Source organism: Diabrotica undecimpunctata, chromosome 5 (genome assembly GCF_040954645.1).
Source record: "Diabrotica undecimpunctata isolate CICGRU chromosome 5, icDiaUnde3, whole genome shotgun sequence".
In the NCBI taxonomy this organism is placed as follows: domain Eukaryota; kingdom Metazoa; phylum Arthropoda; class Insecta; order Coleoptera; family Chrysomelidae; genus Diabrotica; species Diabrotica undecimpunctata.
Window position 1 is genome coordinate 157,014,704 of NC_092807.1, and position 19,147 is coordinate 157,033,850.

Sequence of the window (19,147 nt, forward strand, 5' to 3'; positions counted from 1 at the left end):
AATGCAGAGAATAGGCAAAAGCAAAGAAATAATCTTCACAGTAAAGAAACGAAAGCTTGAGTACTTCGGACATGTCATGAGGCATACTAAGTACCGGCTGCTACAGTTAATAGTCCAAGGAAGAATCGACAGTAGGAGGGGACCGGGAAGAAGACGACACTCATGGATGCATAACCTGCGACAATGGTTCGGACTAACATCGACCGAACTGTTCAGAGGTGCCGTAAACAAAGTCAAAATAGCCTTGTTAATAGCCAACGTCCGGAACGGATAGGGCAAAGGAAGAAGAAGAAAAAGATAAACGTAGATTTTACTGAATTAGTTGAATTTTTTTCGTTTCTGTAAATCAGATTAAAAGTTGGACTATGATATCCAAGAATCTTTATTTTTTGATATATAAGACTTCTATCATCGTTCTTTACCGCTAATAATTAATAAAATCTTTCAAAAACAATAAAACGGTTATGTAGAAATAAGCTAATGTGCTCTTTTAGTTTACCCAACCACGGCTATGATTTATGAAATATCCTAGTAATATTATCAAACAAAATTAACCTTAACCTCAAATTAATTCTTAATTTTTTTGAAATGAACAACTGCTTTATTCATTTGGTCAAATACTTCGAATAACGACATCTGATAATTACTTGCAACAATGACTAATGAGAATTTGGAAAATGGTACTATTGACGAAAAGGAGAAAGTTACAGAATTTAATATAGATGATTGTGTAAAAAACAAAAAAAGCAAAAAGGCATTATGGAAATTCTACATATCTTTAATGACAGGTAAATACTACGGTTTTATTTTAATTTATATTTTGTATGGGATAAAATTGCGGTAAATACTTACGTTAAGTTTACTGCTTCAAATTCAGGGAAATTATAGAACAGTTTATTTTATATAGTCGATAGTAGAAATAAATTTCATGTTCTTAAAGGTTCTTAAGATATAGTTCGTCATTGAAACTAAAGCCCAGATTGGGCTTTGGACTGTTTAATTAATCCTCGCCATTCATTCCTATTTCTAACTCCGCTCTCCAGTTTCGAGCTCTCTCAAAATCTTCTGTACATGTTTCGATTTAAATATCATATTTTTGGCAGCACTTGGCCGTTCAACAACCACTTGTTGTTAAGTTATGGGTCGTGCTGGATCAGTGAGTTCTTTGAATGTGCTCCACAAGACCTATCCATCTCTAACTGGCTTCAGCTTTATGATATTATGATCTTCATACAGCTTAGTACAATTTCAAATTGTATCCTTTTCATTCAAATACTATTTTTGCATACACCACCGTACATATTTCAAAGGATTTTTCTTTTAAATATTGCTAGTTTCTATGTGTCCAATTTTGTCAATGCCCATGTTTAAGATGCATATGAGCACTGATATGATCAGAGTTTTATAGACACGTCATTAGCATTCGTTGGCAAATATATCTGATTTCATATTTCTTAAATGTCTTTAAAAGTAATTTATATGTTTCTCTTGCCTCTATCTAGTACAGGTCTTAGCTATGTAAATTCTGGAACGTCTTGTATATTTCTTTTTCTCATTATAGTAATTTAAAAGGCTTCTTATTTAATATTTATTGACCTATATTTGGTTTTATCAAAATCTACCTAATTTTCCCAAGGAGATTAATAATTTTAACTTAAGCATGGTACAAAACTAATATAAAATTTCGTGTGTTGTAGACCTTTACCTGCAGAAGTCACACTGCAATTTTTCTCTACCCACTGTAGTATAGTCTGTTCTATCTCTACTACTACTACTATCGGTTTACAGCATTCTCCGACGCCTTCCGACTCCTAACCGCCATTCATCTCTATTCAGCCATAGGCCTGGAGGGATTTCTCTTTCCTCTAGTTCTTTTTCAATTCCCTCTCTCCAGCTTTTTCTCGGCCTTCCTCTTTTCCTTCTCCCTTGTGGTGTCCACGTCAAAATCTGTTTTGGGATCCTATCATCTGGCATTCTCTGTACATGGCCGTACCATATTAACTGTTTTGTTTTTATGTCATCAACTATTGTTTGCTTGACTCCCATCATTTCACGTATTCTCTCATTTGGTATCCGATCTCTTCTTGATTTTCCTGCTCTTCTCCAGAAGTCCATTTCTGTTGCTAGTAACAGTTTCTCTGTTCTTTGTTTCATTTGCCAAACTTCGCTGCCATATGTGATTACACTTTTAAGTATGGTGTTGTATATGAGTTGTTTGTTCGCTTTAGATATTGTTTGGTCCCACAGAATTCCGTTCATCATGGATATGGCTCTTCTAACCTGTATGTTTCTGTCTTTTATAGCAGCATCGAGTGTTCCATCTTGAGTTATCTTCATACCCAGGTACTTGTATTCATCACAGTTTCTAATTTCTACCCCATCGTCTAATATAATGGACTGTTTTGTCCCTTCAATACACATGGCTTCAGTTTTCTTAATGTTGACTTCGAGACCCCATTTGTTATATTCTTCTATTAGCTTCCGAGTCATGTAACTCAAGTCTTCATGATCCTGAGCAATCAGTATTTGGTCATCAGCGAAACATAAGGTGTACAGTGTAGTCTTGTCATTGAGAGGAATTCCCATGCCATTACATTTTCTTTTCCACAGCTTGAGTGCTTGTTCCAGATAAATTTTGAAAAGGGTAGGCGAAATACAGCAACCCTGCTTTAGTCCTTTCGTGACCTTAAATCCTTCAGATATCCTTGATCCAGTTTTAATTTTTGCAGTCGTTCCATTATACAGACTTTGGACTGCTTTGATGAGACCATGCTTAATGTTGGTTTGCTGTAGGGTTGACCATAGTTTACTTAGGGGTACACTGTCATATGCTTTTTGTAAGTCTACGTTCATCAGGTGAACTTCTTTATTGGCGGCTGTTTTTTTTTTTTTTCAATAACTTGCGTAATAGAGTACAGGTGGTCTACTGTGGATCGCCTAGCTCTAAAACCAGCTTGTTCCTCTGCTTCGTAATCTCTATAGTCATTTTCTATTTTGTTCTTAATAAGTTTCCCATACATCCTACTTATTGTGCTGTTTACCGCAATTCTTCTGTAATTTTCACACTGATCCTTGCTGCCCTTTTTGTGGATAGTTCACATGATAGACAATTTCCACTCTTTTGGTAATTCGGCTCCATTCAAGCAGTCTTGAAAGAGTTTTCTTAACTGTTCCTGGAGTTTGTCTGTACCGGCTTTCACTAATTCTGCAGGGATGTCACCAGGACCAGGGGATTTTCCATTTTTCAGGGATTTGGTTATTTTTTCCATCTCTGATTTACTTATTTGTAATGGTGATGAATTTATACGTATACCTATCGTGTTGTCTTCCATGTTAGCAAATTCTGGTCTTTGTTCTGTTAGTAATTTTTTGAAATATTCTTCCCATTTTTCTGTTGTTATTGGTGATATAACGTCTTTTTTCTTATTATTCCTCATACTTTTAATCAATCTCCAACTCTCTGTGCTTCTTCTACCTCCTATGTAGGTGTTGATCTTTTGGCAGTTCTGTTCCCATGATTCGTTCTTTTTTTGAGTGATATTTTTTCTTACTTTGGCTTGTGCTTCTTTGTAAATTGTTTTATCGTTTTCTGTTTTTGTTGTTAAGAATGTTTGGTATTTCCGACGTTTATCTTTAATTTCCTTCTCTATTTCTTCATCCCACCAGTATGGTTTTATTCCTTTATGATTTTCGTTACATTTCCCCAGTGCTTCTTCTGCTGCTAAATGAATCGCCCTTTTGATGTGTTCGTAGTGTTCTTCGGTATTTTCGAATACCGAAATTTCATTATTATCATTTTGGCCTTACAACCCTGTCTGAGTCCTAGCCTTCTCAAGAATCTCAGTACAGTCGTTCTTATCCATCATCTTCCTCCGCCAAGCTCGTATTCTCATATTTCTCATGACTTCATCGATGTTATCAAGGAACCTTGTTCTGGGCCTTTTTCTTCTTCTCTGACCAATGGGTCTATCAAGGAGCGTTTTTCTAGCTCGGTCATTTTGTCCTATCCGCATTACATGCCCTATTTACCTCAGACTTGCTATCTTAATATGTTTTACGATATGTGGTTCTTGGTATATTATGTAAAGTAGGATTTTTGGTTGCGTGCTTATTTCCATATACTTCGTTTTGTAGGTGTTTGTTATTAAACCCATTTTTGTAGTGTCGCATACGCCTCTCGTACAGCGTTTTCCGTTCTCTCAATAATATTAATATCATTAGCATAGGCAGAAATTTGCACAGATTTGTTATATATTGAACTATTGGTTGTAATTTGTGACATACTTATTACTTTTTCCAGAGCTAGAGTAAACAGTACACAGGAAAGATGGTCTCACTGGCGTAGCCTGTTATTTGTTTTAAAAGGTTCAGATAATTCCTCCTGGATTCGTCCCTAAATTCAACTTTTTCAAAAGATATTTTTGTTAAATTTATCAATTGATTTGATATTCCTTACCCTTTCATGGCTTTGAACATTTCTCTTCTAGTTACAGAGTTGTATGCTGCTTTGTAGTCTGTACATATGTGATCAGTATCTATGCCATATTTTAATGTTTTTCTTTTTTTAGTTTGTCTCATGGTTGCAATCTGATGAATTATAGATTCACCACCTCTGAAACCAGCCTGGTAGTTTCCTACTATTCGTTCTGTATATGGTGCCATACGATGGCATAGTACTATGCAAAATATTTTATACGCTGCGTTTAGAAGTAAAATTCTTCTGTGGTTAAAGCATTCAAAGATATCTCTTTTTGTATTCCAATATTATCAATATTATCACTGGGAGGGATTTCTGTTTCGATATTTCTTTTTAAAGATGATGTAGTGTCATTACGGTATCGTGACCACCTTCTTTATATAGTTCAGCTGGGAGACTATTTATTTCAGGTGAACTGTGTCTTCTAACCATCGGTGGTTTATCTGCATTTTTCTCTATTTCGCTTACCTCATCTCTTTCGTCTTCCAGGAATAATTCTTTTTTCTCTATATTAAGTGCCTGGTTAAAGCATTCCACCCATTTTTTTAATACATTTTTTCCTGTTGTTAACAGATCACCATTATACCGTTTGCATTGACTTGTAGTGGCATCAAATTCCTTTCTGTTGATGTTAACTTTATAGAACTTTTATAGAATTCTCTGAAGTATTTCTCTCTGTTGAAGATTTCTATATATTTAAGTTCCTTATTTAACTGGTTTTGTCTTTGTCTTTTGTGCATCCTATTTTCTTCTCTTTTCTTTGTCTGGTAATTCTCTATAGTTCTTGTAAGCATCGTTCGGTAGCCTTTATTTTTTGTGTTGCATCCTTTTATTAATTATCAAACAAATGATTTTTACGAGCACAATTTTCTGTTCCTCTTTCACCTTTTTCTGTTGCATCAATATCTTCCTTTTTGATTGCTTAGCTTTTTTTCAATGTTTTCCAAGTACCGTTCTGTAATTATCGCATCTCTTAGCTTTAGCTTATTCCATTTTTGAGATCTAGCTCCCAATTAATTTTGAGACTACTAGGCAACAATCTAAGTCTATGTTTGCACATTTATAACTTCTGTTCTTTATTATATCTGTTTCATGCCTTAAAGCTATTAAGATCAATCTGACTCGTTGTTATTGCATGAGGAGAGGTCCTGGTGACCTTATGTATATTCTTCTTTTTAAAATAGGTACTAACGACTGTCAGATGCGATGGTCAGATGACTTGAAGAAACACGCATGCCCGAAGTGAATACAAACTGCCTACAATGAAGAAATGATATACTTATAATAGCTGAAGATCTAGGTATGGCAAGAGAGATGGTACAGGAACTCGTTGTGGCTACAGAAGTGTAGGTTTAAATATAAATATCTCGAAAAACAAAAATCATGACCAATTTGGTACCCAACCAGAACATCAGTATTGGTGGAAAAGAAATAGAACTCGTAGATAGGTATAAATACCTGGGACATGAAATTATGATTGGCAATGATAACCAGACTCATGAACTGAAGATAAGAATCGGCCTTGGGTGGGCAGCATTTTGAAAACTGAGAGAAACTTTTAAAAGTGAGCTGCCCACATGCCTAAAGAGAAAGGTATTTGATCAGTGCGTCCTCCCAGTCTTGACGTACGGAGCAGAAACACTTACCTTAACAAAAGCAGCAGCTACCAAACTGAGAGTCACGCAGAGAAGAATGGAGCGGTCCATGTTAGGAATAACTCTGCGAGACAGAATAACCAACGAAGACATCAGGAGAAGAACCGGAGTGACTGACATCATCGAGAAGATAGCCAGACTAAAATGGAGATGGGCAGGACACATAGCCAGAATGACAGATGGGCGATGGGCAAAGAGGTTATTGGAATGGAGGCCAAGGGAAGACAAGAGAAGCGTCGGTCGACCACCTACAAGATGGACTGACGATTTAAGAAGACTCGATAAAAACTGGATGAGAGCGGCGCAAGATAGACGGGGTTGGAAACATGAGGAAGAGGCCTATGTTCAGCAGTGGACCTTGAGGCTGGATGATGATGATGATGACAATGGAGAGACGTGGAAGAAGGAAGAGGAGGCGTATATCCAAAATTGGACAGCAAGGGCTGTATAGATAGATAGATAGACTAACGACTGTCATATTTAGTACTGCTACTAACTATACAATAAAACACTGAAAACTTTGTTTTTAAAACTTCCACAAAATTTATTATATCAATTAATTTTATAATTATATCAATCAATTCATTATTAATTATTATATCAATCAAAATTTATTATATCAATAAGTTTTTTAGCAATTTTCGAATCCATTATCGAATAGTACTTTATATTTTAAAGATATTAAGTTAAAAATAAAATTAAAACATTCTTAATAATATATTTAGTACCTAAAAAAATCTCAAAGGTGTCTTTTTGACAAAATCTCAAGATTATTTAGTGGAACGCTAGATAATTTAAAGCGAACAAAAATTCTTTTTACCAAATTTTAATGAAGAAATAGTTTGATATTTTAATAATTTTTGAAACATGGTATGAACATACTGATAATATTAAATAATAGAGATAAAGGTTATGAGGGAGTAGAAATTTTTATTTTACGGAAACGTATACACGAAATCATTTAATTTAATCATAATTTTAATAAAAAAACTGAATATATCTATCTATACATCCCTTGCTGTCCAATTTTGGACATAGGCCTCCTCTTCCTTCTTCCACGTCACTTTATTGTAGGTAGTTTGTATCCACTACGGGCCTGCGTGTTTCTTCAAGTCATCTGACCATCTCATTTGTGGCCTTCCTCTTTTTCGTTTGTAACTATATGGTCTCCAGTGTATAATCAATCTTATTCCATCTGTCGTCTTTCTGTCTTACGGTATGTCCAGCGAACTTCCACTTAAGTTTTGCCATCTGCGTTAATACATCGGTCACTTTTGCTTTGTTGCGGATTCAAGTATTTCTTTTCTTGTCTGATAGCCTGATGTTCAGCATTTGCTTTTCCATGGCTCTTTGGGTCTTTGCTATTTTTTCCATGTTTTCTTTTGTAAACGTCCAAGTTTGAGAACCGTAGGTGAGAACAGGAAGTATACATTGGTTGAAGACTCGTGTTTTTAAATATTGGGGGTATTTTCTATTTTTAAATATATAGGAAAGTTTTTCGAAGGATACCCAAGCCAACCGTATCCTTCTCTTTATTACTCCGGTCTGATTGTTTTTATTTAATTTAACGAGTTGTCCCAAATATATATTTTCTTTTACTTGTTCTATAGTCGTTTGTGCAATTGTAATTATTAATTATTCTGGTTGGTTGGTCATAATTTTCGTTTTATTATAATTCATTTGTAGAACTATTTTTGTTGATTCGCTATTTAATTCATTCATCATATTTTGTAATTCTTCCCTTTTATTTCTTAATAATACAATGTCGTCAGATATTATCTCAAGTGATTCAAGTATTGGCCATTTATGTTAATACCTCGTTTTTCCAGTGGTAATTTCCTTCTAACGTCTTCCAAAGCTTGATTAAATAGTTTGGGTGATATAGTATCACACCGTCTGACTCCTCGCCGTATCTTAATGGGCTCCGTTTTTTCAACTGTTTTGATGGATGTTTTTGCTTGATCATATGGAAATTAAGTCCGTATGTCTGTAGTCTATTCTCCCATTTTGTAAAGACTTCTTTACTGCTCAATGTTCAACTTTATCGAATGCTTTTTCAAAGTCTACAAATGCCATATACATTGGGATTTTATATTCGTTGGCCTTTTCAATTAACATTTTTATCGTAAGCAGATGGTCGCTTGTACTGAACCCTTTTCTAAAACCGGCTTGCTCTCTTGACTGGTAATTATCTAACTTAGTTAATCTGTTTTTTAGTAGTTTAGTTAACAGTTTGTACATTACATTCAGTAGCGTTATGGGTCTAGAGTTTTTCAGATCTTTTCTATCCCCTTTCTTAAAAATAGTAATAGTCTTATTGCCTCGTTTCATATGGTGAGTATTTGTTTAGTGTTAAATATTTTATTGAACTATTATCCAAAAACTGAAGTTTGTGGAATTAATGTCATTCTTGGTAACAAAAAACTAACTATAGTATCTCTATATAAACCCTCAGATGGTTAAGTGAAATCTCAAGGCTACATAAATTTATTTAGTCAAATAAAACATGATTGCACAATAGCAGTTGACTTTTCCCTACATCACGACATGTGGGGATCGCCTGCATGCTCACATGATAGCAGAGTTTTCGTAGAATCTTTATATTATTTTTTTAACTTGATTGTTATAAACGATGAATCTGTCACCAGAATTTCTCCTCTTAGCCGTGCTAAATCTGCCGTAGATCTCACAATTGTTTTATTTAAGGTATGTCCTACACTTGCTTGGTTTGTCAGTCAGGATACTTATGGATTAGACCATTACCCAATCATTATTACGCTGAATAACTTTTCTCACAATAACGCAATCTTCTTCTTCAAGTGCCCTGTCCGTTGCGAACGTTGGCTATCAACATGGCAATTCTGGTCTTGTTTGCAGCGCTTCTGAATAGTTTAACCGACGTGAGCCCGTACCACTTCTGCAGATTTTGGAGCCACGAGTGTCTTCTCCTGCCTGGCCCTCGCTTACTGTCTACTTTCCCCTGGACAATCAATTGCAGTAGTCGGTACTTATCGTGTATCAATATCTGGCCTAGATATTCAAGCTTTCTTTGTTTGATTGTGCTCACGATTTCTTTCTCCTTTCCGATTCTTTGGAGTACCTCTATGTTGGTGACATGTTCGGTCCAGGATATACGAAGATTGCGTCGGCACACCCACATTTCGAATGCTTCTAGTTTTCTCGTGAGCTTCTCTGTCAGCGTCCAGGAGTCCATACCATATAGTAGGATCGGAAAAATGTAGCATTTAACTAGACGTAGATTTAGGGGAAGAGACAAACCCTTGGTTATGAGGAGCTTTTTCGTATTTTTAAATGCTGCTCTAGCTCGTTCTATTCTCGCCTTAATTTCTGTGGCCTGTTCCCATTTTGCATTTACGTTGGTGCCAAGGTACACATAAGATTCTACATGGTCGATTAGTATGTTACTTATCCGTATTTGTCGAGCAAGTTGTTGCTTTTTGCATATCACCATTCACTTTGTCTTCTTGAAGTTGAGGCTCAGGCCGTATTCCTCACTAACTGAATAAACTCTTTCCATTACCTGCTGTAATTCGTCTTTGGTACTGGCAAGGATCACCGTGTCGTTGGCATATCTTATATTGTTCGTTAACTCGCCGTTTATTTTTATTCCCTCATTTGCATTTTCCATACATTTGTTTCAGCCGCAGCGAGCAAGGTCATGATTGCCAATATGATTTGCAACATCCGAAACGGATAGGAACCAGAAGAAGAAGATACATTTGTTAAATATTTTTTCGGAATAAATATTGAATAGGAGTGGAGATAAGATACACCCCTGACGGACACAAAAAACGTAATCACGTCCCCATTATATAGATGGTCTGTGAATAACGCAAATTGGGCCTTACAGCTGAAATAACGAAATAATTTTTCACACCAACAAACTGCATCGATACTAAAAGCATGTTCATATTTTTAACGGAACTGATTACTAATGCTGCGAACAAGGCTTGCAAAATTCCAAGACTATCCTCAAATATATGATTGAAATCCTCTAAATGGTGGGATGAGGAGTGCTGTGATATATAAAATAAAAGAATAATTGCATACAAAAAATACAAACAAAATATTTGACTGGCAGATTTTCTTTACTATCAAAAATTAAATGCTAAATGTAAACGTACCTTTAAACAAAAATGTAGAAACCTTTGGGCCAAATTATGTCTTAATGACAAACTCATTCCACTAAAATATGGGATAGAATTTATCTAGCCTCAAAAGTCAACTGCTGAACAAAATACCTCTTCCTCGTGTTGTCAACCCCGTTTATTTCAAGCCATTCTCATCGAGTTTTTTATTTTTTCTTCTTAAATCGTCAGCCGATTGTGTAGGTGGTTAACCGACGCTTCTCTTGTCTTCCCTTGGACTTCATTACAATAATCTCTTTGTGCAGCGCCCATCCGTCATTCTAGCTATGTGTCCTGTCCATCAACATTTTATTCTGGCTATCCTTTCGATGATGTCAGTCTTCTGGGTTCTTCTGTGATAGAATTGGGTAAATTAAAAAAAAAATAGCTTCTTGCTATGTTACTTCACCAATGTATTCCACTAAAGATGAATTTAAATCACATTTTTTGTCATCTCTTATTAGTATCAATAAACTTATTGCTAATATTAAGTCTTCTAAGAGACGTTGCCTAGAGTAGCACTTTCCTTAAGGCAGTGTCTTGCAAATAGAGAGAGTGACAAAATATAAATATTTGGGAGCTTACATCAACACAGAATTAGATCCAGACCAAGAGATCCGGGTACGAATAGAAATGGCAAGGGCAGCGTTCTTAAAATTCAAACAATTGTTCTGTGACAAAAATCTGAATATTGCGCTGAGACTGAGGTTTGTTGAATGTTACGTCTGGTCGCAACTATTGTACGGGGTAGAAACATGGACACTAAAAGCGCAAATAGTTAAAAAGATTGAAGCCTTTGAACTTTGGATATACCGGAGAATGTTGAGAATCCCATGGACTGCCAGGGTCACCAATGAGGAAGTGCTGAGAAGAATGGGTCGAGACAAAAAATTGTTGAGAACGATAAAAGTACGCAAGACTGCATACCTTGGACATATACTAAGAAATAATAAATATAGTCTTCTGCAGGTCATCATGCAGGGTAGAGTCGATGGCAAAAAGGGAATAGGTAGAAAGAGGAAGTCATGGCTGCGAAATATTCGAGACTGGACAAACATGACTGTAGACGGATTATTCCACGTTGCAAAAGATAGAGAAGCCTTTAAAAATGTGGTCGCCAACCTCCGTTAATGGTGACGGCATAGGAAGAAGAAGAAGTGTCTTGTAGTACCTATTCCAAAAGCTAATGATTATAAGATCCTAAGACCAATACGTCATATGTCATGTATATTGAAAGCATTTAAACAAATCATGAAAAATCGATTGAATTGGTGGATGGAAAGTAACAACTTTTGCCCACACAGCCAGTTTGGGTTTTGTAGATGTAAAGGCACTATAGATTATTACATTTTACACTTAGCAACCGATATCCAGTTAGCTTATTTTAAAAACCATTATATAACTGCCTTATTTGTGGATTGTTCTGGTGCCTATAATAATGTTATTCTCGACCTTTTGTTTGATCAACTTGTTAAATTAAGAGTACCGAGTAAATGTCCTTTAAATCAATACAGATTGCTGTCTATGCCGATGACATTAGCATCATGTCTCGTTAAACAGAAGAGGCGGCAGAAATATATTCACAATTAACAACAGGCGCAAAAGAGATCGGACTAAAAGTAAATATTAAAAAGACATAAAAACTAATACAGGCAAGAGCTATACGGGAAACAGACGCACAGTAGAATTAGAGGACGATATTGAAACTGTAGGAAGTGTCACATTCTGTTACATTCCACACGGATGGAACAAAAGAACCAGAAATTTAAAGTAAAATAGAAAAGGGAAACAAAGTCTATTTTTCACTCGCTCATGTGTTCCACTTCAAAAACACACTGGAGATCAAAAATCAGGGTCTAAAAAACTATTATCAGAACAAAAATATGTTACGGATGCGAGACATGGGTGATGACAGAAGATACAAAACGAAAGCTTGAAATCTATGAAAAAACCGTCGTAAGAAAGATATTTGGACCTATTAACGAAAACGGAATATGGGGATTCAGGTACAACCATGAACTTCACCAACTGTTCAGAGGCACCGATCTCATAATTCGTTAGACTTCAGAGACTTTGATGGGCTAATGATGTTTTGAGAATGGAGACTGAAATATTATCAAAAAGAGCCCTAGATGGTAAAATGCAGAACGCAACACCCAAAGGAAGGCCACGGAAAAGGTGGGAGGATGAAGTGGCAGCGGACGCGCAAAATTTGCTAGACGTGAGAACCTAGAAAAGATCGGCGTGGAATCGGCAAGGTTCAAGGCATAGTTTGGAAGATGCCAAGGCTCAGTTTAGGATGTAGCGTCATTAAAGAGAGAGGGCAAATGTCCTTATATATCTTTAATTTACAAATTATCTAAATAAGTGACATTGATAATTCCTGATATGTCTGTTCCTATATATTTCTTGTAAACAGATTGTGGGAGAGATATTTTAATATATAACATATAAACATTTTTAAATATGTATAGTTTTTAACATATCCTTACATGTGTTTTTATTTTAGCAAGCTTACTTCTTGTAACAACAGGGAGTGTTATGGTCTGGCCTTCACCGGTACTTCCCAAATTGTATTCCAATGATACCAGTATAAATCCATTATCAGAACCAATGACACCTCTGGAAACTTCAATATTGATGTCTTTAGCTGCAGCTGCCTCTATTTTAGGTTTTATTTTAATGGCAAAATTATCAGACGCATTTGGAAGGAAGCTAAGTATGAGGGTGCTTGGCCTCGTGTATGCCGGTTCCATGACTGCCATAGCTTTTGCAACAAATATTTATATCTACTACGTGTTTTTCTTTTTGAACGGTTTTGTTGCAGCAGGAATTTTAATAAATGTTTCAATTTATTCCAGTGAGATTTCCGAAGACAAACATAGGGCCTGGATGGGCTGCGTAGTTGGCCTTATGTCTCCAATTGGTAATCTTCTTGGTTATATATATGGAGCATTAATAGATAGCGTAAAATATTTTACTATTATAATAGCCCTTCCAGCGTTTCTTCACGTCGTGTTCTCATTTTTCATAACAGAATCTCCAACTTACTTAGTTGGTAAAAAAAGAAAGGCGGAAGCCTTAGACGCATTAAAACATTTGAGGAAATATAGTACTGTTATAAGCGCTGAATTAGAGTACGACTCAATAGAAATTTTTAATGCTTGTGACACAAATGATAACAATACAGTTGTTGGATTGTTTAGTAATCCTGCTTTAAGAAAAGGTTTATTTTTAGGTTTTACATTATTTGCTACACAGCAACTTTCAGGTGTTCCAATTATTTTGGCATATTTAGGACCAATTTTTAACGAAGCAGGTGCAACACTATCTAGTGATGCAGTTACTATAGCATTTGGAGCAGCTCAAATTTCAGTCATACTTGTAGCTACCTTTATTGTTAATCGCTTTGGTAGGCGTCCGTTATTATTATGGTCTTCTCTGGGCTGTGCAATATCCTTGATGTTTCTGACTTTCTATTTCTATGCTCAGAAAATTGAGCTATCCTTTGTTAAGGACATACGATGGTTACCTATTGCTTTTATTATCATCTTTATTATTTCTTATGGTCTAGGTTTGGGACCTATTCCAATGGTTCTGATTGGCGAATTATTTCGTAATGATCAAAGAGCTTTAGGGGTCGCAACTATTACTATTTCACAATGTGTGATGTCAGTTATTGTGAATTTTGGATATCCCTTACTAAAAGGCGCATTTGGACTTTACTTATGTTTGGGCATCTACTGTTTATCCACATTCATTGGTTTTATTTTGTTATTCTTTTATTTACCTGAAACAAGAGGTAAGAGTTTGTCAGAAATTCAAGATATTCTAAGTAAGTAGAATTAATTTCAATATGTAATATTCGCTTAACTTATTTCATTGAGTTAAATTTTCTACAACCAGATATGTATCTAAACTGTCTAAGCGCTTAATATGATAAGAACTGTCCGAGATTTCTTAAAAACTGAAATTATTTTTTGAGCATAAAAAATGTTCCTCTCATTTTCCGATTACTTAGCCCCTAGTTGACCTGAAGAATCTCAAAATATTATTTTTGGTATTGCCACGATATCTCCGGTTGCAGTTATTGCATTACCAGAAAAGTTTTTTACCTTGTAGCTTTTCTTATTTATTTCAAACTTTTTTGTTAGTAACACAATAAAAAACTACTACAAAAAACTAGACCTCCAGTAAAAAAAACAAAAAATGTGTTATTCCTTGAAGATTAGTTCATGAATTGTGATAGATTGTTAGAAGTCGTAAATTATAACCAAAATACAATGTATACCTACAAGTATTTGGGCTCGACTCATCTCCAGGCAGTTAGCTCACAAAAGGTTTTTAAAGAATTATATTATAAAAATCAAATACTCTAGTGGACTGCTGTTTTGATACGTTGTTGTTGCCAACTCCATTGAAAGCTATTGTAGTACAAGCTGGGAGATTATTATAGTACATTGGAAAAAATATAGTACAAGATATATTAAATATTAAGCACAAAACTAGAAACACATGAACGTTTTATTTTCGCTTAATCTGTATATATGTCGTAGGCAATCGGTGTAACACGTCATTCCGTAAAAAGCCTCATTACACGTATTGCTGGCAAACGCTATATTACAATAATTATTACTTTGACTGAAATTATGCGCCATTTCACGAACTGCCATCTACGCTTTATAGACTAGGCGGGATCTGTAAAAATTCAGACCATAATGGACATTTTACATAGGAAGCTATTTTTTTGCTGGAATCCCTTCAGGATGTGTCCAATATCGATAATCACGATATGCACCAGTCGCAAACCCTGTGCTAAATTTGTTATTTAACAAAATCTGAAAACAATTGAAAATTTCTCATTTTTTTGCTCTTATTTTCGTTTATAATTCCCAAAATATTGATTCTAGAGAAAAAATTTTAAGAAGTTAAAAGTTTCGTTATTCAATTTCACACAATATTTCGTTAGCTAGAAATTGAAAATTTAATGTTTATTGTTGAAAAAATAGCAATAATTGGAAAAAAAGTACAAAAAAATGAAGTTAATCCTTTAAATGTTTTCGACTCTCTAAACTTGACTTACAAGCTCCATATTCCGCCTAGAAAAACTTTTTAATATGTTTAAAATGTGTGCTAAATTTTGTTAAGATCGGTCGGATAGGTTTTGCATAATAATTTTGCAATCCAGCCCACTGGTAAAAAATCGCAAATTTTCAAATTTATAGTAGGCCCTAAATAAGGCTCTCAGAGAGTTGCAAAGTTTTTTACATATAAAAGAAGGCTCAAACTTTCAAACGCTTTTTGTAAAATTTAAATCGGTTCACTAGGAGAGCCTAGAAATTTTTTTAAAGCTTTAAACATTTTTTAGGCTTATAAACAAATTGAATAACTTTACGAGCTTTAAACATATCAATTTCAAAATTTATACACTTAAAGAACATAGACGAAAGAAAAGACGCTTCTTTAGAAAAAAACGATACATTCGGCTTACTGGTTGCCGAGATATTAAAGATCAAGGTCAGACCTGAAGATTCTTGTCCTTCCAAAAAAAGAAAAAGACTTTAAAAAAAAAATTATTGAAGATTGAGTCAAAATAAAGTTTTTTTATGAAAAAAAAAAAAAATTTTTTTCGTTTGTCTTTGTTTTAACAATTTAAATTATTTATTAACAATTTACAAATACATATTTGTTTACTAAAAGTAACAATTTACTTCAATGTATAAATTGCAAGCTCAAAAAAAATGCATGAAGCAATGCAATTACTTGTTTAACATACAATTGTTTATTGCAAATTTCCCAATTTTGCAATTAAAAATGATATTTGAAAATATATTTGAAATCCTTGTCGTCCGAGACATCGACTCAAAAAAAAAAGAGCAAAATTGGTTAACCAGAAGCCGAGGTAATGCAATTTTTAGCGCGCGCTATGATTTTGAACTCGCCGAATCACATTTCGAGTGAATGTCTCAAACCTCCACCTCTCATGCATTCCGAGCGACATTTTACGCGAAAACGGTTTTTTATTTGTCTTTTTTATAGATGTTGCCATAAAGCGCATTACGTAAAACTTTTCATATAAAAAGTACTTGACAAGACGAGGGTATGTGTTTAAAAACGAGCCCTCTCTCACTTATGGTTACACGGCAAATGTATGCCAATTTTGACCTTTAATATCTCGGCAACCAGTAAGCCGAATGTATCTTTTTTTTTAAGAAGCTTCTTTTAATGTTCTTTAAGTGTATAAATTTTGAAATTGATATGTTTAAAGCTCGTAAAGTTATTCAATTTGTTTATAAGCTCAAAAAATGCTTAAAACTTTGAAAAATTTTCTAGGCTCTCCTAGTGAACCGATTTGAATTTTACAAAAAGCGTTTGAAAGTTTGAGTCTTCTTTTATGTGTAAAAAATTTGCAACTATCTGAGGACCTTATTTAGGACCTACTATAAATTTGAAAATTTGCGATTTTTTTCCAGTAGGATGGGTTGCAAAATTATTATGTAAAACCTATCCGACTGATCTTAACAAAATTTAGCACACGTCTTAAACATATTAAAAGGTTTTTTTAGGCGGAATATGAAGATTGTAGGTCAAGTTTAAAAAGTCGAGAACATTTAAAGGATTAACTTCATTTTTTTGTACGTTTTTTCCAATTATTGCTATTTTTTCAACAATAAACAATAAATTTTCAATTTCTAGCTAACGAAATATTGTGTAAAATTGAATAACGAAACTTTTAACTTCTTATAATTTTTTCTCTAGGATCAATATTTTTCGAATTATAAACGAAAATAGGAGAAATTTTCAATTTTTTTCAGATTTTGTTAAATAAAAAATTTAACACAGGGTTTGCGACTGGCGCATATCATGATTATCGATATTGGCCACATCCTGAAGTGATTCCAGCAAAAAAATAGCTTCCTATGAAAAATGTCCAATCCAAAACAGATCTCGCCTAGACTATTAGGCAAACGGTGTTACAGTCCAAATGATTTAAAGTTACAGTGTCTGACGGTTGTATGTTCAGTCATTTATTAAATAAATTGCAGAGGTATTAATCCAGTCAATCCGGAGACAAGAAAAACCCCAAAACAGAAAAGAATGTTAGCAGAATAATGAAAATTATTAGTATGTAGTTTGATGAACATAGTTTAGTAAAATTAAATAAAAAGAAAGAAAAGAAAGAAAAATAAGAAAAACGAATCAGATTATATTTGTTTTTTGATAAAATAATTAATGAATTCTGATGGGAGTACCAACTGCATTATTTCGTAACATGTTCTGTTACCTATTTTATTATTTATTTAAACAAGTAGCGCTATGATACCATCTAGAATTACACATATTTTTGTTTTTAAAGTACACACAGCGATTCGTTTAGCATTGTTTCTTCAAAGGTTTGCAAGAGCACCTCATATATTCCTGATCATGATGCAATGAGACTGCAGCGATAGCTTCTTGTACAGAAATATATTTATCCGACACTTGTGCTTTGTTTAAAAACTGACTATCTGTTGTAATAATATCCTCACGATTAGACCAACCTTTAAGTTTACTAACTACAGTTCTTCGCTGAAAAACTCCATTTTTGTAGTCAACAATCGCACATAGTAAATTGTGCATGTCGCTTGGGTCACGATCAATTTTTCCAAATAACAATGGTACACAGTCTTCAATTTTTAAAGGTGGTAATTTTTTGGCAGTTTTTCTAGCAGCTGTCTCTCGCAACAGAATTTTGAATAGAATTCCTGTCTTTTTCACAGTTAACACACATTACGACTTTTTGCGTTTCGTTGATGTTTTCATATAGATCAGGAAGTTTCATAAGCAGCTGCAGAATTGGCGGATTCATCAATTACTTACATTATTATATTTGATTGCTGAAATGAGTTAATTGTGTCGATTGCCTCTTCCATTTTTTAAATATCGCCTTGCTTTTCCGGATCGAGAAACTGTTGTTGTTCTTGTTCTTCTGGTTTAGTATCATTCAAATCGGTAGCATGATAGTCAGGTTTTCCTTTACGTTTTCTTTCATTAAGGTCTTTTTCTGTGTGTAAACTCTTAATAATCTCGTTTGGTAGCGTTGTGGACGATAGCCCAATCTTTGGGTCATTACCAAATAAAGCTTTGTATGGACTACGACCCACAGCTCTATAAAGAAAACAGTTTTTTTTTAAACTTAATAAAATAGCAGCCGATGGACCAGTTGGTGGATTTATTATCAAGCATCCACGAACGCATCATATTTTCCACATCTTGATTACAACGTTCTATGCTTTCCAGTAGCTTTCGTTAAAGTTAGGGTCTCTGCTCCGTGGGGTCAAGACTGGAAAGATGCATTGGTTAAATGCCTTCCTTTTCAGGTGAATTGGGGTATTTGTTTTAAAATGTCTCTCATCCTTCCATATGCCGCCCATCCCAACGAGATTCGTCTATTTAGCTCGCAGGTTTGGTTATCTCTGGTTATTCTGATTTCATGACCCAAGTATGTAAATTTATCGATTAATTCTACCTTGTTTTTATTGATCTGTATCTCTTCGCTGGGAACCATATTGGTCATCATTTTGGTTTTCTCGAAATTTATCTCCAGCCCGGTTTCTTGTAGTATGTAATTCAGCTCTTGGAGCATGTCTTTGATCTCTCCCAGATTATCTGACAGAAGCACGATATCGTCCGCAAAACGTAGATGGTTTAATCTTTTTCCATCGATGGATATTCCTTTCTGTTGCCATGTTAGTCTTTTAAATACATACTCACGAACGGTAATGAACAGCTTTGGTGACATGGTATCACCTTGCCTGACTCCCCTTTTTATCTTTATTTTATTTGTTGCTGAATATAGACTTATGGTTGTTGTGGCATTTTCATAT

At 34.6% G+C, this 19,147-nt stretch overlaps 1 protein-coding gene across 1 annotated transcript; it reads left to right on the top strand.

Annotated features, from left to right (window-relative positions):
• Positions 1-622: 622 nt before the first annotated feature.
• On the top strand, positions 623-15,228 carry LOC140440854 (probable metabolite transport protein CsbC). Its single transcript, XM_072531214.1, has 2 exons — positions 623-788; positions 12,790-15,228. Exons 1-2 carry the CDS (start codon positions 656-658, stop codon positions 14,121-14,123), a joined length of 1,467 nt encoding a protein of 488 aa, XP_072387315.1. The 5' UTR covers positions 623-655; the 3' UTR covers positions 14,124-15,228.
• The last annotated feature ends 3,919 nt before the right edge of the window (positions 15,229-19,147 follow it).